This window comes from Corylus avellana, chromosome 11, assembly GCF_965113065.1.
Source record: "Corylus avellana chromosome 11, dhCorAvel1.hap1.2, whole genome shotgun sequence".
NCBI lineage: Eukaryota > Viridiplantae > Streptophyta > Magnoliopsida > Fagales > Betulaceae > Corylus > Corylus avellana.
In genome coordinates, this window is record NC_142500.1 from 15,032,322 (window position 1) to 15,056,360 (window position 24,039).

The following is a 24,039-nucleotide window of genomic DNA, read 5'->3' on the forward strand; positions in this document are numbered from 1 at the left end:
CCTATTAGACTGGTCAATGCCAATTTTTGGGGCGTTACACAAAGAGAAAGAGTTTCGGTGGAAACAAAGAGAAAAGTGCACATGGTATTAAATGATCTTAGGTGAAAAAAAAAAAAAAAAAGAAAAAAGAAAGAGAATAAATAAAAAAATAAAAAAATAAAAATAAAAGGAAAGTCAGGCGTGGGGGACTTTGCACGACATCTTATATATAGGACCTCGGCCGGTAGAACTAAGGGGAGAAAAGGGAGCTACGGGGGAGTCTAAAGATTCCCAATTTGCAAGCAGAATTTTATTGTCATTTTGCTTTGTTTTATGTTTAGTATTTTAATTATGGAATTTATTTTCATAATTATGAGTGGCTAATCTTTTAGTTAGGGCTATGGGTGAAGCTTAGTATTTTTATTATGTGTTCTTGAGACTATGTTTAATATGGTTTTTATAGAATAATGATTGAATGTTGGGAATGATTTTAATTTGAGAAAGATTTCATGTGGGCTAGTTTTTGATTCATTATCATTTTTGTTTATATCAAATGCTTACTTTTTGTTTGATTTGTTATGATTCGAATTTATAGTGAATGCTTAATCTTTCTTAATATGTCATTAAAATCAGATTTTTAATCAAACCCATGCTCAATCGACTTTATTTTTAATTAATGCTTTATTGATAAATCTTTTGATTAGGAGAGTTAATTCTCTACCTAGTTGAGTAAAAAAAATATATGTCTCAAGAATATGTAATAAAGTGTTAGGTGGATCCTTGAAGCCCTAGTGTTTTTCCCATTAATTTTTCCTTAACTCTATTTTACTTAATTTAATATTGTTAATTTAATCACTCAATTGCTCCACTTCTTAGTGGAAAACAAAAACTGAATTATTTTATTTTTCTGCACAATAATATAAATTTTACTTTAGTATCTACCATTCCCTGTGGATCGACCTCGGTTTTACCGAGAATTTATTACTTGTGATAGCCTGCACTTGGGTTTTGCAATCCTTTTGACGCAGCACTTAAAAATAACCAAAAAAATGCAAACACCTCATGATGGGTTTATCCAAAAAAATTACAAACACCGGCATCCTTTTGGTAAATTTGTGTTACATATATATACAGATGCGGTTACCCTAAAATTGCTATCCACGTCCGCAGATAGTGGATAGTTACGGTTAATATCTACTTGCATTTATAACCTTAGATAAAATAGAGAAAGATGATTGTTTTAGCTAAAATAGAGAGTAAATCTAGTGAGCCAAGTGTGAATACTCTTATGTTATCGTGAACCAGTTGCATCTCCTCATTATGTATATTGCAAATATTTTCCTAAGTGTTACTCCTTGATCATTGCTCCTTAGATTATCAGAATTACCTTTATTCCACTTAAATCTTTTATCCTTCCTATCATTATTGTAATAAAATTATGAACAACCACGATAGCAACTACAAGGAGCTAGCAATTGGTCTTTAATATCATAAGATGGCATTAGCTTTAAACATTTTCCACCTATTCTTCCACACACAAAAAGTTTGCTCAATCACACTTTGTTTTTTTGACATGTCCGCACAAGAGGAGGGAGGGGGATTCAAACTAGTGACCTTCGCTTCATTAGGCGTGATCTCAGCCGATTGATCTACCTCTTGGAGACTCAATCACACTTCTTAGTACTTGGTGAACGTAGTTAAACCTCTCTTCAATCCCATTTCCTCAACTAACTCATTGAAAATATGGAAAGTGGTATTCCTCCCCTTTTTAAGTCGGTAAGTATCATTTTCACTGAGGAATATGATAATGGACTGAAGAATATCCAATTAATCGCCAAGATCTCTCTAAAGAGATCCTAGGGCTATAAATGGGACATATGCCCCATTAATATAAATAACAATAAAATATTATTTATATTTTAAAAATAAAAAATTTTAAATAATAAAAAAAATTAAAAAATATTTTAAAAAAACTAAGGGCTGACCGGACCACCACCGTTGGAGCCACCCCAGACCGAAGCCACCCCATGGCCCATGGGGGTAGTCAGGCCATCCCCAACGGCCAAACTAAAAAAAAAAATTAGTTTGGCCCTTTGGCCACCCCCAGGCCCTTGGGGGTGATCCGACTACCCCCCAAGGGCCAAACTTTAAAAAAAATAAATAATAAATAATAAAAAAAAATTGTTTGGCCAATAGGGGTGGCCAGACCACCCCCGTTGGGCCTGGGGGTGGCTTCGGTCGCCGGTCTGGGTGGCCGAAGCCACCCTATGGCCCTTGGGGGCCACCCCCAAGGGCCATGGGGTGGTCCGGCCACCCCTGGCCGGCCATTGGGGTAGCTTGAGAGCCACCCCTAGATAAATGTGGTGGTCTGGCCACCCCTGATGGCCAAGATGGGTGGCTAGCCACCCCTTATTTTATTATTATTTGATTTATTATTTTTTTTATCTTAACTAATATTTTATTTTTATTTTTTTTTAGTGGAATAGGTATCCCATTTGTGGCTCTAGAATTTCTAAAACTTAAAAAAAAAATTAAAATTAAAAAAAAAAAAAAATTTTGTTTGGCCAATAGGGGTGGCCAGACCACCCCCGTTGGGCCTGGGGGTGGCTTTGGCCGCTGGTCTGGGTGGCCGAAGCCACCCTATGGCCCTTGGGGGCCACCCCCAAGGGCCATGGGGTGGTCCGGCCACCCCTGGCCGGCCATTGGGGTAGCTTGAGAGCCACCCCTAGATAAATGTGGTGGTCTGGCCACCCCTGATGGCCAAGATGGGTGGCTAGCCACCCCTTATTTTTTTATTATTTGATTTATTATTTTTTTTATCTTAACTAATATTTTATTATTTATTTTTTTTTAGTGGAATAGGTATCCCATTTGTGGCTCTAGAATTTCTAAAAAGAAATCATAGCCATGAACTGGATACGCTCCAGTCCGTAATGGACTAGAGAGGATCCTATTCATTTCACTAAGGGGTATCCAAAATACTACAACTGACTTATAGTAAGTCAATCCTTCAAAATGTGAGGCATCCTGCTAGCCTTGTGGATGAGTGTGATTTTTTGTTTTTGCTATTGGAATGGATTATCTGCTACACATGGCAATATGGAACCGAGCCTAAGATTGATTTTGGACTTATGAATCACTTTTGACTTTTGTGGCTTTTGCATGTGAAGTTTGTGGGTCATGTGGGCATGTCGATCTAATTCCCAACAACGCTCAAATGTAACCTTAAGATTTTATTTTTTATTGGGAAAAGTTCTCATACCCCATCAAATTACTACTTAATTGACAATGTTCTCTTAAATCCCTCCAAACTACCAAAAAGTTGTCAGTACCTCCCCCCTAAAGGGGTTGGCCGAACACCACCGCCCACATTCCTTATTCCTTGTAATGCCCTATAAAATTAATTAAATGGTAATAAACTCTCTAGTTCGCTTCCCAACTTTATTCCACAATAAATAAGACTCATGGATTTCACATTATTTGAAGAGAGTTTGCATAGGAAAAACTTAGCTATATTAACCAAAAATGATATAATTTATCAGACTATGAACATTCAGAAGCATAAATGAATGATCAAAGACTGCTAACATTTGGCCTTAAATAACATTTATGTATCATTAATATAGACTTAAAGCTTCCAAACAAACATTTCTATAATGAGGACAATATATGTCATTCACTTGGCATCTTCATCCCAATGAATTTCTCACTCTAGAACCTGGCAATCTACTAATCTGCAAAAACATCGAAGTGTTCAATAGGTGGATGAAAGTAATTGCATAAGTCCATAACTTAGTAAGTAAATTGTTATGAGACTGATTTATGCAATGAGTCTTAAGGAACAGTTTGTAACTTCCAATTATTAAACATGGGCTTTCACAAAAACGACACGTATTGTCTCTATTATTTTCCCACTAGAAAATGTGATTTGTTTTAAAAAGGGGAATGTGACATTTTGGTAACAATCACTAATATTTTAATGCAAGAAAATCATTTGGTATACATATATATTTAGATTTTTCATGAATCATAGTTTTCCTCCGTATGGTCATTCCAAGCCTTTAACCCCTTCTTGGTGGGTTTGGCATTGTCCTGAGGGATCCATAGTACAACATCAATGCCATGAATATTATCGCATACCGTCATATATTAGTAGCCTCGCCAAGTCCAACCTTGGGTGGCCCACGCTACTAGTAAATTCGTACTAGTGACCCCATTCGTACATGGTGTGCCAGTCACAAAACAACTATTGGATCCAAGGCCAAACATAACATACACATAAATCTTTATGACCATAGGGTCAAACACATATGGTAGTAAGTTCATGGTCGTTATACCACACGTACTGTTGTACAATGTCATACGATATATACTATAAATCATATGTTAAGCAACTATTTGTTTGAAGCAGGTATAAACATGTTACAAAAATTATTAGGCTCATAGCATATTCTTTGAAAAGTAAAGCATGCTCAATTCACACTTGTGACTTGGTTTCCATCCAAATAGACGGATTTGAGGGATGATAATTTTTTGCCAACGTCAAATATATTGTTGTGGTCTTTCGTCGATTTTTAAACATTGGGCCCCAAAACATAAATGCGTGAATACTTCAGGGGTAAAATGCATTTTTTTCATTATTTTATCAAGGTTATTTTTGTCAATTGGGGACATTGATAATTTTTTGGTAATTTGAAGAGGACATGTCCCAATTGAAGTTTAGAGAGAACATTGTCAATTGAGTAATAATTTGAGACGATATGTGGACTTTTTCCTTATTTATTTCTTGGGAAAAATACACATATCATCCTCAAACTATCACCTTATTGTTAATGTTTCTCCCATACTATTGAGTGAGTCAACGTCTTACAAATTACTAAAATCTGTCAATGTCCCTCCAATGATAAAAACATCTTCATAAAAATTATATATATAAAAAAAAGGGGGGAGGGGTTGGGGGGCTTCCATAGCTATCGTTTGGCCAAATAGGGATGGTTGAACTATCTCAATTATGATAACAACAATTCGTACAACTAATTCTCACAACTAGAAAAATAAATATCCGACCAATGGCATAGTGCTAAGCATAGTTGAATCAGATTTCTCAGTGGCAAAAGTCAATATATCGAAGTTGACAAAGCTGATACCCGAGAAAAGAGTGGAGGAAAATCAACTGAAGAAATGGTGGCGATAGAAAATGGGTGGGAAGGGGGATTTTATAGAGTATGGAGCTAACTTGACATTTGTAAATTTAGAAGAAACTAAGATTTATGGACTACAAATGAAGTGACATAGACTTGATTGCCAATTTTACGATCAACAGGGTTGGTGATGAAGGAGTTGTTTTGGCCCTTTAAAGGGGAGGGGGTAGAGATGGGTTGGTGGCTGAACCACTCCCAAATTGCCATGGGATGGTTTGGTCACCCCTACAACCTTCTCGTTTTTTTTATTTTTTAGTTTTTTATTTTTTTTAATTAAAAAAAAAAAAAAGGAAAGTTCACATACCCCCTCAAATTACCACACAATTGAAAATGTTTCCCTTAAACTTTCAATTGTAACAATTAAAGATGTAAACCCGGTCCCGGTTATTGGCCAAAACTGGGAACCGAAACCGGGGTACGCAGTTTTTCATTTTTGAAAACCGGAATCAGAACCAGGTACCCGGTTAACCGGTTATATAATAACCAGCCGGTTCCGGTTGGTACCCGGTTATCTGAATCGGATAACCGGTTATTTTAATTTTTTTACATTTTGGGCTTATTTTAGGTATTTGGCCTAACTTTTGGGCTTAATTTAACCATTTTATGCCCCATTTAAAAAAAAAATAAAAAATAAAAAATAAAAAATATTAATAAATATACTCAATTCGAATATATATAAAATTAAAAATATATTATTATTATTATTATATATATATATATACCCGGTTACCCGAGTATTTAAAAACCCCAAAACCGGTAACCGGAACCGGGCACCCCAGTTCCCGGTATTTTTTTTACACCCCTAGTAACAATGTCCCCCCCCCCCCCCCCCCCCCCCCCCAAAAAAAAAAATTATAGGTGTATTTTTGTCTTTTTGACAAAACTTTATGGTCATTTTTGTTTTTTTGTTGGCATTGGGGGGAATATTGGAAATTTTTTGGTAGTTTGGGACGGACATTGTCAATTAGGTAGTAGTTTGAGGAGAATATGTGGACTTTTCCCCAAAAAAATAATTTAAGGTCATTTTAATCTTTTTACCAACTTTGGGAGGACATTGACAAATTTTGATAGTTTATGAGAGACATTGATTCAATCAACATTTTGGGAGAACATCAACAATAGGTGATAGTTTGAGAAAATATGTGTATTTTTTCCTTATTTATTTATTTCGTTCTTTCTTTTTCCTTTTTGTCTTAGAAGTTCAACAATTTTATGCCAACTAAAATTAGAAACCAGGCTTTAACAAACATTTTGACAATAAATAACATGGAGAAACTCATTAAAAGAAAAAAAAAAAAAAATACAACGAGGAGAAATTAAAGGACTACCCAACACCACGCAAAGGGAGAAGAACCCCACTTTTCTCTCTTGACTTTTATCATTGCCATCCATTCCCAACTCTCCTTCAAACGCAAGACCCATATGAATTCCCTACCTCCATAGCCCCTGCTATTGCACCCCCTAGCTAGCCAGCTGCTACCAATATTCCAAATTGCCGGCTCAACCCATGGCACGAGCCGTGTGCACCATATGGACCCTTTGTGCAATATTGGTCTCAGCCACCCTTGCACAAGGCATAGGTGTTAACTGGGGTTCCCAGACATCGCACCCTTTGCATCCTAGCATTGTGGCTGGCATGCTAAAGGACAATGGCATCACAAAAATCAAACTTTTCGATGCAGATCCTTGGACAGTCAGTGCCTTCGCTGGGACAGGCATTGAGGTCATGGTCGGTATTGCCAATAATCAATTGAAGGACCTTTCCGACAGCTACAGTAATGCCAAAGATTGGGTTAAACATAATGTCTCCAAACATATTCGAGATGGCGGCGTCGATATAAGGTTCAAATTAAAATATACTTTTTGATTAATATTGATATGTTTCTTGAATATTCCTACACTGTTTTTTTTTTTTTTTTTTTTTATTATTATTTTTTTTTATAATAATCGGGGTATTAATTGGGGTGAAGCCTTCACCTCGACTCTGGGACACCATGCAAAGCGCTCTCTCCATATAGGTTGAGTAAAGCTTAAGCTTTCGCCCATGGGTGTGGCCCCAAAGAATTATTCATAATGAAAGGGTTAATAAGCTGTTCAGTACCTAGTTTTTCACTTTTTTTCTTTCTTTTTTTTTTTCCCACCTAGGTTTTAAATCGTATCACAAATGATATCTGACTTATGGGTAAAGTCTAATTTAATACCTTCGTCACATTCCTATCAACCGAACTAATTTTGGCCACCCCATTTCGGCCCTGGGGATGGCTCAGCCATCCTCAATTGCCAAAATGGTGATGGCCGGCCACCCCCCATTGGCCCAAATGGGGTGGTCGAGCTACCCCATATTTGTCTTTTTCTTTTTTAAGTTTTGATTTTTTTTTTTAATTAGTTTTATGATTTTTTATTTTTGTTAGGACACGTGGCATATTTTTGTTAGAACACATGTCAATCTGTTAGTTTAATTAACGGAATGGTGACAAAGGTACTAAACCGGCATTAAAAAAAAAAAAAAAGAAGTGAAAACCTAAGTACTAAAAAAGTTATTAACCCTATAATTAAAGGGTTCGAACCTCAGACCTAATGCTTCACAAGGCATCATGGCCAAGAGACTTACCACTCGAGCCAACCTCTTGAGAATTTTAGTCCTATGGTGATTTTATAACATGTTTTCATTTTTGCTGATCTAAATTGTGCAGGTATGTTGGTGTTGGAAATGAGCCATTCTTAACGGGTTTCAATGGTACTTATGTTAAGACAACTTTTCCGGCATTAAAAAACATTCAGAAGGCTCTTGATGAGGCTGGCTATGGAGACAAGATCAAAGCCACAATACCCCTTAATGCTGATGTATATGAGTCACGTTCAAACAACCCATCTGATGGTAATTTTCGCAAGGATATGCGTGATCTTATGCTTCAAATAGTACGTTTCCTCCATGACAATAAGTCACCATTTTTGGTAAACATATACCCTTTCCTCAGTCTTTATGACAATTCCAACTTCCCAGTGGATTTTGCCTTCTTTGACGGTGGCTCCAAGCCAATTCAAGATAAGAATGTCCAATACAACAATGTGTTTGATGCAAACTTTGATACACTCGTTTGGACATTAAAAAAGAACAACTTTGGAGACTTGAAAATAATTGTCGGAGAAGTCGGATGGCCAACGGACGGTGACAAAAATGCCAACACAAAGCTGGCTAAAAGATTCTACGATGGTTTCCTTAAGAAAATGGCAAACAAAAAGGGAACCCCGCTCCGGCCAGGACCGATGGAAGTGTATCTCTTTGGCCTTCTCGACGAGGATATGAAGAACGTTGCACCAGGGGATTTTGAGCGCCACTGGGGGATTTTCCAATATGATGGGAAGCCCAAGTTTTCGATTGACTTCTCCGGCCAAGGGCGTGAAAAGATGCCGATAGCCGCAAAGGGAGTCCAATACATGGATACCCAATGGTGTGTGTTGAAGAAGGATGTTACGAACATGACGGGGACGGGACCGGATGTTGACTATGCATGCTCCAACTCCGACTGCACGAGCTTAGGTTACGGGTCATCGTGCAACAGCATGGACGTGCGTGGGAACGTATCGTACGCTTTCAATATGTACTTCCAAATGCAAGACCAGAGTGTTGAGGCTTGTGACTTCAATGGGCTTGCTGAGATCGTAAAGCAAAATCCGTCAAGAGGACATTGCATGTTCCCGATAATGATTATGAGTGCCGGAAATAGGATTGGTTTGGCATATGGAGTAAATATTTTTGCTGGATTGTTGTTGATCAGCTTGTTTGCAACAATGTGAAATTATCGAAGCCATGAAGCCGGAGATCGAGTTGATGCTATACGTTAGAAAGTATGGTCTTTTGTATGTTTTTTTAATTCAAATTCTTTAAGGTGTATATTTCTCATGATAATGATGCCAAAATTGCCATCAAAATTGAACCACTGATTTTTATTTTATTTTTAATAGTAATTTTAAAAAAAAAATTAACATCATTTACTAAAAAACGAAGAGATATTATTTTATTAGTAAAAATAATGGGTATACAATATTCTCATTTCTTTGGTACATCTTCATAATCATAAAATTAATACAACAATTCTTAATTTTGAAAGACCTTTCTCCTAATATTAAGCAACACCATTTTAGTAACAACATACACCACCAAAGTGTTAATTATACCTTAATCCAAAAACCAAATCAACAATATTGTTTCTTTAACTATAATCTAAACCAAACATCAACCAAGCATTGTCTCTAATTGATCACTGTTTGAACATCGCTTCACTTCGTTCACTCCGCTCCGTCTACTCGGCCAATCACTGGTATTCCAATATTGCTCTCTATGACCGAGAGAATATGAGCCACTAGTTCCAATCAAAACTTACACAAATTTGCCATTGCCCTTTCTTTGAGTAAGTTATAAATTCATTTCCCTTTATAGCTAGGTTGATGCAAAAAATTAAGAAACCATCTAATGCCTCACCAAACAAATATTCTAGTATATAACAATCCAATGATCACATGGTCAGTAATGAGGAAAATGTACACTTCCAAGATCAACACAAAAGTTAAACATGGACATGTTCCTTTGCAAGGCAATCCAATGAAAACATCATTATTATTTTGTATGTTATGCCCACAACTCAATGTAAAACTCATGCAACCAGTACATCTATACATGCATGCTAGATCCAAAGTGGCTTCAATAGGACAACAACCAATTCGGTAACAAAATGCTTTGTTGAACATCCAAAGGGCTAAGAACTTTTTATTATTATTTTTTTTAAAAAAAAAAAAGAATTTTTTTTTTAAAAAAAAAAAAAAGGAAAAGAAAAAAAAAAAAAAAAGCAACAACATTTCTTTGAGAGTTCCAAGAGGAAATTTTGTAGGCTGGAGTGAGACAACCCAAAAGCTAAACACCTGCAGCGAGAAAAGTAAATAGAGACAAGAGCTGCAAATTAAGAAACAAAACAAATTTGCAAAAGAAAATAAAAGAAAAGCCAACAACAAGAAAATCAAAACACTTCAACCATGAATTTGCAACCCAGACAAAGAGATGTTGCAGTTCATAGGATTTTCGTGAAGGAATGGCTGAAATGGGGAATTGGGAAGAAGAGACAAACGAACTTTTCAAGAGAACATACAACAAGGATTTTTTTTTTTTTTTTTTTTTTGAATCAACTACTATGAATTTGAACTTTTGAGCATCCTCCTTTACACTGTTAGAATATATTGTGATATTATTAAAATGAGAGCCCCTACTATCAGGTCCATCCTGATAACACCCATTTTGCAATCTCCAATTACTATGTGGCACATCATCAATTTAAGAAAAATACAAAAAATAAAAGTGAGAACAATGACAACAAACCAGAGAGAGAAAAAAAAAAAAAAAAAAAAAAAACTAGTAGTCGACAAGACCCAGGCCAGACCCGTGGGTCTGGTCGGCGGTGAACGCCTCAAACCCCGCCGGCCGTGACCCGCCTCAAAACCCATTTCTAATGCCTCAAAACCCGTTTCTAATGTCTCAAAACTCGTTTTTGGATTCAAAACTAAAACCTAGAAGTGTAAGGTTAACCCTTTAGGAATTTTATCACCATAAAATCTAGTGTATTTTGGTCCAACTTATTTTTGTACACTTTTTATGTTTTTTCTTATGCGTCATTTTTTATTTGGGGCTATAAAATGGGTGTTATCAAGATGGTCCTGATAAAAGGTTTTTTCTATTAGAATATATTAGCACGGATTGTAATTGATAAAATCAAATCAGGTATATTGATTTGATTTTACCAATCATACCATTTTGTATCATCTTCCATCCCTATAAATGGGGATCATTTGTATTGTAAAATCATTCATTGAATAAAAGTATAATGTAATCCTTAGGGCTTTATCCGTGGATATATAAGGTCATAGACCGAACCACGTAAAAATATTTTGTCACTTGTCTATTTTATTATCGCTATTTTATTATTCCGCATTTTATATTCATAGCATTATGAATTTTTTCATGGTGTCAGAGCTGTTGGCTAACGCCAAACTTCGATCCTAACTATCTTGTGGATTTCATTTCTTTTTGCCTATCATGATTATTCTCTTGCAGTGCTCACAAATTTTCAAGGTGAAAGTTAGTTTGATTTACTGCAAAGGCGTAGGAACAATGCGTCTCCAGTTCTTCTTTGACCCTGTTGGCTTTGCTTGTTCTCTGCAAGATTGTGTTCCAGCCCACACAACGCACACAGCAAGTGTGACAATGAACCTTTGGTGGGTGATGCAGTGAGAAGTTTTTGCAAAGATCGACATCTTGAAGGCAATGAGGGATTCAATGAGCATCCACGAATGGATGGGGCAATTGGGTGAATTTTTATTGATTGATTTGGTAGCAGATATTGTTCATTCTATTATTGTATATCCAAAAAAAAATAATTTGTATGTTGCTGATGCAATGTGTGAGAGACGAAGAAAAAAATAAAAAATCAAAAGAGGCAAAGTTGCCCATCTTTTGGCCCTTTGTTGGCCTAATCATTATTTGGTTTATTGTTGGTCCTTTGTTGACCTATACCTATTTTTGGCCCTCTTCGGCCTTTATGGTATTATTTAAAACCCACGCCTCTGTCTAGTCACCGCCATCAAGTGCTGCCATCTACCAAAAAAAAAAAATCAAACTTAAGGTTCCAGAACCTTCCACCTTGAGTTTGAAGGGAAATGCTGGAATATATATATTGTGATATTATGAGAATATATTAGCATTGATTGTAATTGATAAAATCAAATCAGAATTAAATATACCTGATTTGATTTTATCAATCATACCATTTTGTATTATCTCTCATCCCTATAAATAGGGACCATTTTTATTGTAAAATTATTCATTGAATAAAAGCATAATGTAGCATTTAGGGCTTTATCTGCTGATGTAGGTAATAAACCGAACCGCGTAAAAATATTTTATCTCTTGTCTATTTTATTATTCCGCATTCTATACACTACTAGTTTTTCTTTTTCTTTTTTTTTGGGTGGGGGGGGGGTGGGGAGAATGGGCTAGGGCTTATGGACAAACTACATATATACTCACAACTTCTTTCTTAGGGGGGTGTTTGTTAAACACTTTTCCTTCCCCTCCCCTCAATATTATTCACTTCATTTTTATTTTTTTCAAAAAAATCAACATAAAGACGTTCTCATGACTTTTTTCACTTTTTATATCACATTATTTACTTTTTACTACTATTTAAATAAATAAAAAAAATTATTACAAAACAAAACTTTTTCACTTTTCAATACTACTTTTTCACTTTTGTATACCAAATATTATTCTCATTTTTTTTTCCACATAAGTAGGGGATTAACAAACAAGACCTCCATTTTGTCTCTTCATCTATAAATTCATTTACTTTTGCTTCCTTGTCAATAGCGATTTATCTCCCTATATTTTAATAGAATTCTCATCCCTCACTCTCCACACTATCCCTGCTTTTACACTTCTATACACGTTGAGCTATTTTGTTGGATGTAGATAATCTTACACCTTAGTGTTACAATTTCTATCAAAAACTCAAACAACAGATGTGTGGGCAGGGGCAATGCATGTGTGGTGGGGAACCTACTGGTGGACAGAACAGTAGGCAAGGAGATAATCAAGACCCCTTTGATAAGGGCTTGGCAGCCTATTGGCCAGGTTCATTCAAGTTTGTAGGTGTCAATACATTCTTGATAGAGTTTGAGAATGAATGGGATAAAATTCGAATAACGGAGGGTTGACCATGGACCTTTGACGGTGTTCTGGTTTCACTAGCAGATTTTGACGGCCTAACACCTCTGACACAGTTGGAGTTTAAAAAGTGATTTAATAAAAAAATAATATCTGAAAAAACCTTTAAAGTATTTTTTCCTAAATAAAAAAAATATGGGAGAAGAACATCATTGCTCTTTTGTTTAAATAACATGGCAAAATATTAGAAAAAAAAAAAATGCTAAAAACTACACGTTAATACCACTTTATTAATGTGCCACCACCAATCAACATTTGTTTTTAAGAAAATTAAGAGCTAATTAACAATGTTATCTTATTTGCGACTCAAGCTTTTCGGTATTCTCTCTTTATCGTCCCTAAAAGGGTTAGTAAAAATATTGAGCAAGTTTTACGATCTTTTCTTTGAAATGGTAGGTTGCAAAGCAGCTTGAGGTATTGCATGTGTGTCTCCCTAGAAAATTACGTGGAATAAATATATAATACATAGAGAAATGCTAATGGTTAAGTTCTTCATATTTAACCCATATTCTAATATAAATTTAATATATTAATTATTAAATTTGTGAGGTTTACCATTGACTTATGTGAGATCCACATAAGTCTACAAATCTAATAATTGATTGTAAGAGAATATGAGTTAAATATGATAAAAATATTATCCACAAGGCGTAGCTCAATCGGCTATGAACCATGCCTTATGGAGTGGGGGTTATTAGTTCGAATCTCTCATTCTCTTATGTGGACATGTCAAAAAAAAAAAAAAAAAAAGAAAAATATTTGCCTCTAACATTTCTCTAATACATATAACTAGGGGTGGGAACGGGTCGGATCGGGGGCGCGTTCGTAGGTTTTTTTATACCCAACCCGCACCTAGCGGGTATTTTAAATTGCACCCGAGACCCGGCTGTAATGAACAGTACCGCGGGTCTCGGATTGTGCGGGGCGGGTTTTCTGTGTCTTTCTTCTGCAAAAGTGAGGGCAACACCTTCAATCATTCTCCAGAGAGAAGTAGATAAAAGAAAAAGGCAAAGGCAAGAAAAGGAAGAAAAGAAGGAGTAGCCCCTAAAATCATTCTATTTCTGTGTCTTTCTTCTGCAAAATTATACATTTATTCCACGTCATTTTCTAGGGAGACACACATGCAATACCTCAAGCTGCTTTGCAACCTACTAATAAGCCTGAGTCGCAAATAAGATAACATTGTTAATTATCGTTACTCATGCGCGCTAAGTGTTTGATTATTTTCCTGTGAGCAGAAGCCAGAAGAAATTATTATTATTATTATTATTTTCTTCTGTTTTGTAGGAATGGCAAACAGCAAGTACGAGTACGTTAAGTCATTCGAAGTCGAAGACGAGGTCATGCTGCCCAATTTGATCGTTGTTCGAATCGACGGTCGCGATTTTCGGAGGTAAAACTGCTTCCTTAGTCTTCACGCATTTGAACAAATGTGTATGTGCATGCTGCAATGGTTATATGTCCAGTTTGTTACCATTGAGCGTTGTGCTATTCTAGTATGTGGATGGGTTTCACTATAGACAAGTAGATACTTACGATTGCCTGGGTACCCAGATCATGTTTGGTGCTAATTATGCAATCATTTTGCTTTTTATGCATATGTGGGTGAATTTTAATATGTGCATTCAACTATACCCTGACTTCTTGGGTATTAGATAAGCAAAGCAAGATCTTAGACTTCTATCACAACGAGGAATCCCTATAAAACAGTAAAGCAAACCAAGTTAGAAATTTGAAATAACATTTAGTAACATGCCTAAGGTGACACTAGGCACTGTCTCATTGACTGCCCACATACTGTTGTGTTATCTCTGCAATAAATTAGGGATTCTGATTATACGATTGCATGAATCAATGCAGTATGGAACCCAGATGTATTCCTGTTTTATTTTGTTTATATAATTTTTGATAATGTGGTAGGTTTTCTGAAGTTCATGAGTTTGAGAAGCCAGTTGATGGGAGAGCTTTGAATTTGATGAACTTGTGTGCAACTGCCATTTTAGAGGAGTATCCAGACATAGTCTTCTCATATGGGTTCAGTGATGAGTACAGGTAGTACATTTCGCTAGTCAATAGTGTTAGCTCTGAATGCATTACTTGTGAATTATTAAGTTCCCTAGATGAAGCTTCACGGTTTCTTGGTGGTATGACTTGCAGTTTTGTTTTCAAGAAGACATCCAAGTTCTACCAGAGGCGTGCCAGGTTTTTAATCTGAACTTAACTCTGATATTCTGTGGTCTTTGATGCATGTAAGTGGTTGTCTGTTGGGGATCAGTGATGTCACGTGTGAGTACTGGAAATTCCTTTCATTTTTAATTTTACTTTCGTTGCACACACAAGAGACCCTATGAAAGTAGTGTACTACTATTATTGATCAAAACTATAGCATCAAGGACCATAGTAATTAAAACAGGCATGAGAAATATTAGCATTTTCTTCACTGTGCTAAAATGAAATAGCATAGGCAACTAGGCACACCCTGCTTATAGCATAGAGATATGATTGTTCTGGATCCCTATCCTAGTTTATGTTTTGTAACAGTCACTCGATTTGCAAGTTTCAATCATGAGATTTTACTTGATTTGTTATTTATTTATTTATTTATTTTTTTTAAAAAAATCAAAATTGTTAACTTGCTGCCCTAAATTGATCATGCAGCAAACTGCTATCCCTCATTGTATCCTTATTCTCTTCTGTATATGTCATGAAATGGAATGAAATTTTCTCTGAGAAGGAGTTGAAATATCCCCCATCATTTCAGTCACGGGTAATATGCTGTGCTTCAAAAGAAGTTCTTCAAACATATCTTGCATGGAGACAAAATGATTGTAAGTTGTCAAAAACTGATGTTAAACATTATGTAAACGATTTTAAATATTTCTATAACAAATTTCTTGTATAGATTCATTTTTATGTGATCTATCAGTAGAGTTTTACTGAAATGATATTTCTGAATCTAAGAACAAACTTGAAACTTAAAAGAGGAAATTCATCAACCATGTGGTTATATCTTACTATTCACATTTATCTTTTTTTTTTTTTTTTTTAATCTTCCTTTTTCAGGCCATGTTAATAACCTGCATGACACTTGTCTCTGGATGTTGGTCAAAGAAGGAGAGACTGAAAGGGAAGCACAAGAGTTTTTAAAGGTGCTAATTTTAAGTCTTTTTATGCATATTTATGAATATGTATTTTACATGCATATATTTATTGTACTTATCCCCCCCCCCCCCCCCCCACAAAAAAAAAAAATGCATATACTTATTGCAAGTAAAATTAAGTGGTAGGGTATTTTCTTAATTACCCCACATGCATTGTTATTATTTATAAAGGAAAGTTACACACTTCAATTGTTTCCTATTTTACATTTTTCCTATACCAAACTGTACATTATGTTCTTTTAACTGTTACTTCCATTGTTCTACTGATTTTTGGGTCACCATTTACTTGTTTATAGTTTAACTACTTGGCGGCAGATTTAAGCAAATTTTAGTTCATTTATTTGGGTTTTAATTTTTGTCCAGTTTCATATTCAAATAATTGTTTTGGTTTCCTGAACCAGCATACAGAATTATTTTTTTGAATCCCCATGTTTGTTCATAGTTATGTTGTACCTCTAAATTCCCAGGGCACCCAAAAACAACAGAAAAATGAGCTGCTTTTTCAGAAGTTCCGTATCAATTACAAAAACCTTCCTGCAATGTATCGTCAAGGATCCTGCATTTTCAAAACTGAGGTAATCTTGTATTCTACTACATGAGATCTAGCTCAAATGGTATCTCCTTCCTCCATAACAGTGGTTTGGAGGGTGAAATTTGTGGGTTCTATTGGGTGTGCATGTAACCTACCATTAAAAACAAAAAAGGGAGTATCTTGTTGATCTAAGCATTCAATATTTAACTTTTTGTTTCTAATATATATATATATATATATATATATATATATATATATATATACTTATCAAAAAAAAATTTAACTTTTTGTTTCTTGGAATTGACCATGATGTGAATATAAAATTATTAAAGGAGATTTTGGCTATGTTTGCTAATGTTTTTGTTTTTTACTTTCAGTTACTTAAAACAAAAACATTAACAAACAACTCAAAAACACAAAACACTCCTCAAAATACAAAACATTTTTTATAAATCTATATTCTTCCCTTGTTGTAGAAATATTTCGACAAAACAGGTGCTTAACTTTTGAAGAGGTAAGAGCTAACTTGTTATTCAAAAAAAAAAGGTGGCTGTCTGGCCACCCTAAGTGAAGGAAGGGTGGCCGCGGCCACCCCTATGCTTGTCAAGGTTGCCACACGGCCACCTCGACCTAGTCATGGTGGTCGCGCAGCCAACCCTATCCTAGTCGCGGTGGCCGCCTGCTACCTCTCTCCCCCCTGAAGGTGACCACACGACTACTCTCTTTTTTTCTTTTTATTTTTTTTACAAGTAAGGCTCTACATCTGTTTGGATTTCTCAAAATAACTAGGTTTCCTCTATAAAAAACATTTTCTCAAATATGGACCCCACCTAAATACACTTATAAAAACAATTCTCACCTTTATGTCACGTCAAAACATTTTTTCAAACAAAAAACACAAAACAAAATACGTTAACAAACATAGCAATTGAATCTATTTTTTGTTCTCAGTTGCTCATGTTTTATAAACTGTGAAGATCGTTGAACTCATAATATTTTTGAACAGAAGCGTTGCAAGAAACACATGTTCTCCATTGTATTACATTATAGCATTATTAATGTGCAATGAGTCAGATTGAAAATTATGTTTTTCTCTTAATTGCCATGAATAACAGTGCTTTGATGGAAAGAAAGACTCGATGAGCCGGAGTTTGAGCATTATTACTATGGTATTTTTCTTTCCCGTGACCAAATATTACTATCCGACATTGTTTAGGTGGAAGAAAATGTAAAGTACAATGAGAATGGCACTCCTGTTAAAAGACTTAGGAGAAAAGCAAGAATTGTCCAATCAGAGAATATAGCTGGGAGAAGCTTTTGGAACGAGCTTCCAAGTCTTGCGAAGGAGGTGGGTGGTTTTACTGAGGATGTGGACAAAATCAACCCAGAGTATGTTAGGTTCTTCCAATTTGAGAACAAATTGATGCCATCTACATGGATTGTAGTTAGAATTGATGGCTGCCATTTTCACAGGTAAATTTATTGCATGCATGACAACAGAACTCATTGTTGGTACTGAGTTGGACAATTTTTTTCCCCTTTGTTGCTAGTCAATTGAAGTTGGAGCATTGTATGATAGACTCCACTTCACAATTGTAGGCTTGATCATCAATTTGCTTAATTCTTTTGGTAAGGACATGAAGATCATTAGTCATACAAGCATGCACTTACTACTCCAGGCTTTCACAATTTATGGCAGAAGCAAAAGTGTTCATCCCTTGTATTCTCATTTGTTGTCCAAAGTATAAATACAACTCTTACAATAGAACAATGTGAAGATATGGTTCATTCAACATCCTACTTTGTGAGAAACAATCTCTGAGAATCAAAATAGTAATAGCTTAGGTGAAGAAATTAAAGAAGACTCCCTCAGACCCAATTGTTTCCCAATCTGTGATGCATGGAATTTTGTTATTTGATTATCCTGCTAAGATCCAGTTTGTCTTTTGGTAGATTTTCTGAAGTTCATGAATTTGAGAAGCCAAACGACAAACAAGCTCTGAACCTTATGAATTCATGTGCAGTGGCTGTGTTAGAAGAGATTCAAGATATAATATTTGCCTATGGGGTCAGTGATGAGTACAGGTGTGGCATTTTTTTTCACATCTTTAAGCTTTCGGATGTTATAGTTCTACCTAATCACATCGATGGTGTCATCCAGCTTCGTTTTGAAGAAGGATTCTCAATTTTATCAACGCCAAGCAAGGTTTTTCTCCCACATTTTTTTTTTTCTTTGGGTTCCTTGAATGCTGTTTTTAAATAGTATTTATGAGGTAATATGATGTTGGGATGGAGGAACACGAGAGACAATTCTCTCCTTGCCTGTTTTGTAAGCCATGATGTCTATGAGGGGAAGTTTGGATCCACAATTTTAAGGGTCCCATGCAGGGGACATCTAATGTTTGATGTATAGCTGATTAAGTTTTCTTAATGAGATTACAACGTAAAAACTCTCTGAGCATTCTAAAAGACTGTCCAGCAAGCAGAAGATAAAGGTCAACTGATTAAATATATCCTTGATTGGAATTTCCCATGTGGTGAATTCAAACTTCTTTGTATGATCATCTTTATTCATTGTCATTATACGTTTATTAACCATTATCAAAATGCGGGTAGTGACCGAGACTAAGACATCATGAGTAATGCTCAATGCTTTTCCTATCCCGCAAAGAACTTGTTAGGGATTGCATTTAAGAAATAGAGCTTTTAAGTCAAAAAGTGTTTTTTGGCAAAAGCTTCATTTTTAAGTTTTTGTTAAAAGTGGGTTTTGGTAATTTTTAGAGTAAAAAAGTAAAACTTTTGGAATTTTTTACCAAACATGCCAGCTTTTGTTTGGCACGCCTTTTTAGGTACTAAAAGTACTTCTTAAGCTATCTAATGCAATCCCTTTTGCCCTAAAAGTACTTTTTAAGCTCTCTAACGCAATCTCAAACAGGTCTGAAGGCACCTTCAGGTAAGGGCACTCTTTTAGGTACTCTAAATGTTAGTTGTTCAGACTTTCCTTGTGTGAAATTCTATTTCGCAAGAAATGTTTTTGTAAGAATAGACTCTATCATTTGAAATGATCGATCAATGGAGTGGAGTACCAGTTAAAGCTTTAAGATGAAATGGTTTGTTGAGAAACTTTTTGGTCTCTGTTATGTTGTGTTCTGTCCAGGTTCTTTTACCCTGATAGGGGTCCATACTATTTATATATTTTTAATTTGGAAGAAAGTTGTTGCAATTGTTTCTCCTGAAATTTTATAGTCTTGAAATCACTTTTGCAGTGAAATAGTGTCTATCATTGTATCATTCTTCTCTTCCATGTACGTAATGAAATGGAAAGAGTTCTTCCCACGGAAGGAATTGAAGTACCCTCCTTCTTTTGATGGGCGTGCTGTATGCTATCCCTCATCTAAGATTCTTCAAGACTATCTGGCATGGAGACAAGTTGATTGTGAGTATTAAATTAATTTTTACAAATAATAATAACAATGTAATTACTTGAAAACATTGAACTTTTGGATTTTTGTACACCTGCAAAACCAAATTAATGACTTTTGCATACAATGCATAAATTTTTTCTTTCTTAGAACATGGTTGTAACACATTGCAGGCCACATCAATAATCAGTATAATACTTGTTTTTGGATGCTTGTTATCAAGAAAGGAAAAGGCAAAAGTGAAGCCCAAAATTATCTGAAGGTACTAGAACCTGGTCACCTTTCTCAAAGGCTTGTTCCTTTACTTTTCTTTGATTTACTTCCTTTCTATGCATGCTTGTTCTGTACTTCAAATTTGCTCTGCTGATTTAATTTTCTTTTTCTTAATTTTCTTTATGATGTGTTTTCTTGTTCTAATGAAATTTCTTTCACCCCATAAGGAAATCATGTTGTTGCCTTTCTAAGATGGAATGCATACTGCAAGCTAGAAAATTAGTCAAGGCATATGGAATTGTTAGCCTTAAAGCTTAAGCCTAAAGTATCTCCTCTCAGGTTTACCTCGGATCAAGGAGTTCCATGGAGAGTTTATAGTTATAATATGGTCTTCATTTCAAACCCTTTTTAAGAGTTATATTGTTGGAAAATATAGTTCTCTGGCCACCAATCACTAAGTGCACTCCCCTGATGAGAGTAGTTAATGTTTTGTTTTACTGTAAGTTAATTCCTCATTGAAGATTTTTGTTTTAGTGCTTGGAGTTAGATACCTCCTTAAGCTTGCGGATTTTAAAGTTTCTTCTACAAGCAGTTAAAAAGCTGATACTCTATATAATTGTTATTCTAAACTCTGATTCTAAGAAAAACATGTATATATCCCCAATAACTTCATAACCTAAAGTAAATACACTACAAAATAGAGCATCAAAGTTTATTTGTAGATCTCTCCTCCCCTTCTGAGAAACAAAGGGGGTGGAGCAAATAAAGAGTTTTGAGAATACTATATCAATTAAACATGAAAGACTTGATCACTAAGCAAGAAAGTGATACTAGCGCAGGTATAGTGATGTTAATCTTGTTCTAGGGAAGCCTTGCGGTTTAAGCTTCATTATTAATAAAATTTACTAATACCATTATTAGCCCAAGAATGGAGATGCATTTTTGCACTTGTTTCCATACATGTTTCTTGGATGGTTCCCTGGTATCTTTTTAATAGGAATATTTATCTAATATTTATTATGAAAAATATTTTACTTACCGAAAAAAGTTATTATAATACTTCCAAAACCAGCAGTCACATGGGCTTCAAAGCCAGTGCTCTGCACTCAAAAATTCCATGTCTTTTTAAATATGCCAATGCTATGTTACCTTGTCTAGTTTGTGATAGTTATAATGTAACTTTAGTTTAGGTTTTTTCGTATACTTCTCGTGTACATGGGGCGCCTTACACTTTTAATGATATCTTGATTATTTATTAAAAATAAATAAATAAATAACGTAAGTTTGGTCTGCATCATTTTGAAATTTATGTTATAGTGAGAGAAGGCATCCTTATGAATGTCAACTGCTAATGATATTTGCTGATTACTTATATAAAAAATTGAATGTCAGCTGTTAATCTTCTGTTCAAATTTTAATGTCCAGGGTACTCAAGCACAAGAGAAGAATGAACTACTTATCAAGGAATTCAACATTAACTACAATGAATTAGAAACCATGTTCCGGCAAGGTTCCTTAGCCTTTTGGGAGAAGGTAATCTTCATCTCCTTATCAGACGTAAGTCTTACTATATACTATCAATGGAACTCCTCCTAGATTCTCTTGAACTTGTGCCAGTCCTTCAAAATGTGTGGGTGACAACTTGGCAAACATGATAAAATGTGGATAGAAGTGAATTTCAGCCGGTCTTTGAGCTCCTTTGGTCAATGCTTAGATGTCCTAAAGCTGATGCCACTCTAGGACCGAGTTTGTAGGTCTATTTGTTTCATACTGAGCTCAAGGTCTGTTTGGGAAATAGAGTTTTTGTATGTAAAAAAAGCCTAAAAGAAATTTATAAAAAACTTCTTTCTCAACCTTCTCCCAAAACACAGTTTTGGGCTTTTTTTTATAGCAAAAAAGTGCTTTTTAGTTTTTATCAAAGGGACTCATTTTTGTTTGGCACAAAAAAATACTTTTTAAGCTCCTTAACGCAATTCCAAACATGCTCTTCATGTCTAATTATATGTGATACGTATATTAGATGAGCTAGGTAGTGAGTTATGTCATTTTGATAACTTTTGTTTAGAGATCAGATTGTCAACTGTCTGTCGAGCAGAAAATAGTAAAGGTGAGAAAGTTGGGACAAATAGTTTGGTTGGTTTCCTTCAATCTTAATGGTTTGTGGTTTACAACATCCTAGTTCTTAGTAGTGTTTCCTTGATAATTTATCCTCCCAAGCTCAGATTATGGTTTTGTATGCAGGACATTACTATGACACATGAGAACACAGCATCTGTTGAAACTTCTCACAGGAAAGTTATTGTAGAACATTGTGATATAATCAAGCCCGACTTTTGGGAAGCACATCCAAGCATTCTTGATGAGAATCCACCTACTTTTTGAAGCATTGATTCACTATTTTTCTTACCAACATGAATCTCATGGAAAAGTTCCATTGCCTTAATTTTTTGTATTTTGTATGCATATGAAGTTTTAATCCATCAGCTTTTCCAAGTTCTTGAGAGTTAGAAATTGAAAATATCACAACTCTACTTTCGACTAATATTTAACCTTAGAATTTCAATTGTAATCATGGATATAGCTACATTCAAAAGCATTGCAATTTGGATCCCCAATAAGTAGAAGTCATTTTTCACTTGCTCTCTTAGTTTGCTCCTCTTATCCGTTTTTGCTTTCTCCCAACCCCAAAGCTTGTCTCCACCAACTTTACCTAAACTCCAAATCCCCCTAAACTGCAACCTCTTTTTCTCCATGGCTTACCGGATGAACTCACCCTCTTCAATTAACAATCACCTTCATCCTCCCGCCCTTTCCCTTGCCTCCACTTCATCACTGCTGGAGGCCCACACTCAACCGTGACCCCGATGAGAGTGATTATGTTGGCACCAATATCTATGATAATGTCATTTTTATCTACATCCAATCTTACAAGAAGCTGCTGTTGAAGCTGTACAAGGACTCACCCATCGTCGTTAATGTTTTACTTTCTGAAAATCAATTCAAATAATAATCTCCGGGTTAAAGTGTATAGATTCAGAACGCGGGAGCATAGACTTTGTCATACCCATGAAGGCAAGGATGGGAGGTACAAAAGATTTGGTCTTTACATAAGTCTATGAGGTTGAGACTGGACAAGTTGGACGGTCCAAAAATAAAGGGTGGGTCGGCAGTTTTGAGGGTTATATTATGGTCTTCCAGTTCAAGATTGTTTTGGGTGTGAGTCATTACCATTGGTTTTCGATTTTGAGTTGGGTTTAGAATGCTGGATGATGAATTTTGGCATGAGAAAATAGTTGAAAACGTCTTTTTGGCATCACTTTGAATATTTCAAGCTAATATTGGAAAATTTAGTAACTCTCTTAAAAAAACAATTTTTTATCGAAAACATTTTTCAAAAAATGTTTTATGAAAATATAAAAAATAAATTTGCTTTACGAAAAATAAGCCAACTAATCTAATATAATTAAGGGAATACATGGCATCACAAGCACCAGTGGTCTAGTGGTAGAATAGTACCCTGCCACGGTACAGACCCGGGTTCGATTCCCGGCTGGTGCATCTTCTCAACTTTTTTACCTTTTTTTTTTTTTTTTGGCTTTCGCTTTTGTTGTGTTAACAAACAGCAGTGACTATTTTATTCCACAACTCTTCAAAGCAGAAACTTTCAAAACTATTAACAAATTATACAGGAAGAAAGTAGACACAAGTAAAGAGAACCCTTCCCAAACCAACCCGTATATTTCCAGTGAAAACTTTCATT

At 35.4% G+C, this 24,039-nt stretch overlaps 2 protein-coding genes and 1 non-coding gene across 6 annotated transcripts; all 3 read left to right on the forward strand.

Annotated features, from left to right (window-relative positions):
- Positions 1 to 6,666: 6,666 nt before the first annotated feature.
- LOC132166587 (O-Glycosyl hydrolases family 17 protein) lies at positions 6,667 to 9,008 on the forward strand. Its single transcript, XM_059577434.2, has 2 exons — positions 6,667 to 7,022; positions 7,874 to 9,008. Exons 1-2 carry the CDS (start codon positions 6,688 to 6,690, stop codon positions 8,976 to 8,978), a joined length of 1,440 nt encoding a protein of 479 aa, XP_059433417.1. The 5' UTR covers positions 6,667 to 6,687; the 3' UTR covers positions 8,979 to 9,008.
- Positions 9,009 to 13,898: 4,890 nt separating this feature from the next.
- Positions 13,899 to 22,759, forward strand: LOC132165241 (tRNA(His) guanylyltransferase 1). 4 transcript variants are annotated; one of them, XM_088511843.1, is made up of 14 exons: positions 13,899 to 13,964; positions 14,239 to 14,344; positions 14,872 to 15,003; positions 15,109 to 15,153; positions 15,610 to 15,779; positions 16,015 to 16,100; positions 16,580 to 16,687; positions 17,861 to 18,117; positions 18,598 to 18,729; positions 18,806 to 18,850; positions 19,911 to 20,080; positions 20,240 to 20,328; positions 21,705 to 21,812; positions 22,521 to 22,759. In XM_088511843.1, exons 2-14 carry the CDS (start codon positions 14,241 to 14,243, stop codon positions 22,659 to 22,661), a joined length of 1,587 nt encoding a protein of 528 aa, XP_088367969.1. In that variant the 5' UTR covers positions 13,899 to 13,964; positions 14,239 to 14,240; the 3' UTR covers positions 22,662 to 22,759. The 4 variants fall into 4 exon arrangements, with proteins under 4 accessions (XP_088367969.1, XP_088367968.1, XP_088367967.1 ...); XM_088511842.1 differs by having other exon boundaries at positions 13,923 to 14,135; XM_088511841.1 differs by having other exon boundaries at positions 13,923 to 14,344.
- Positions 22,760 to 23,766: 1,007 nt separating this feature from the next.
- TRNAG-GCC (transfer RNA glycine (anticodon GCC)) lies at positions 23,767 to 23,837 on the forward strand. Its single transcript has one exon. It is a non-coding gene; the product is annotated as a tRNA-Gly (tRNA).
- Positions 23,838 to 24,039: the final 202 nt, after the last annotated feature.

Excerpts from the sequence above, each read along its gene's own strand:
- LOC132165241 (XM_088511843.1), top strand. The coding sequence starts at position 14,241 with ATGGCAAACAGCAAGTACGAGTACGTTAAGTCATTCGAAGTCGAAGAC. Across the intron at positions 15,780-16,014 it reads TGCATGGAGACAAAATGATT|GCCATGTTAATAACCTGCAT; the intron begins GTAAGTTGTCAA and ends TTCCTTTTTCAG. Across the intron at positions 20,081-20,239 it reads GGCATGGAGACAAGTTGATT|GCCACATCAATAATCAGTAT; the intron begins GTGAGTATTAAA and ends AACACATTGCAG.
- LOC132166587 (XM_059577434.2), top strand. The coding sequence starts at position 6,688 with ATGGCACGAGCCGTGTGCACCATATGGACCCTTTGTGCAATATTGGTC. Across the intron at positions 7,023-7,873 it reads GATGGCGGCGTCGATATAAG|GTATGTTGGTGTTGGAAATG; the intron begins GTTCAAATTAAA and ends TAAATTGTGCAG.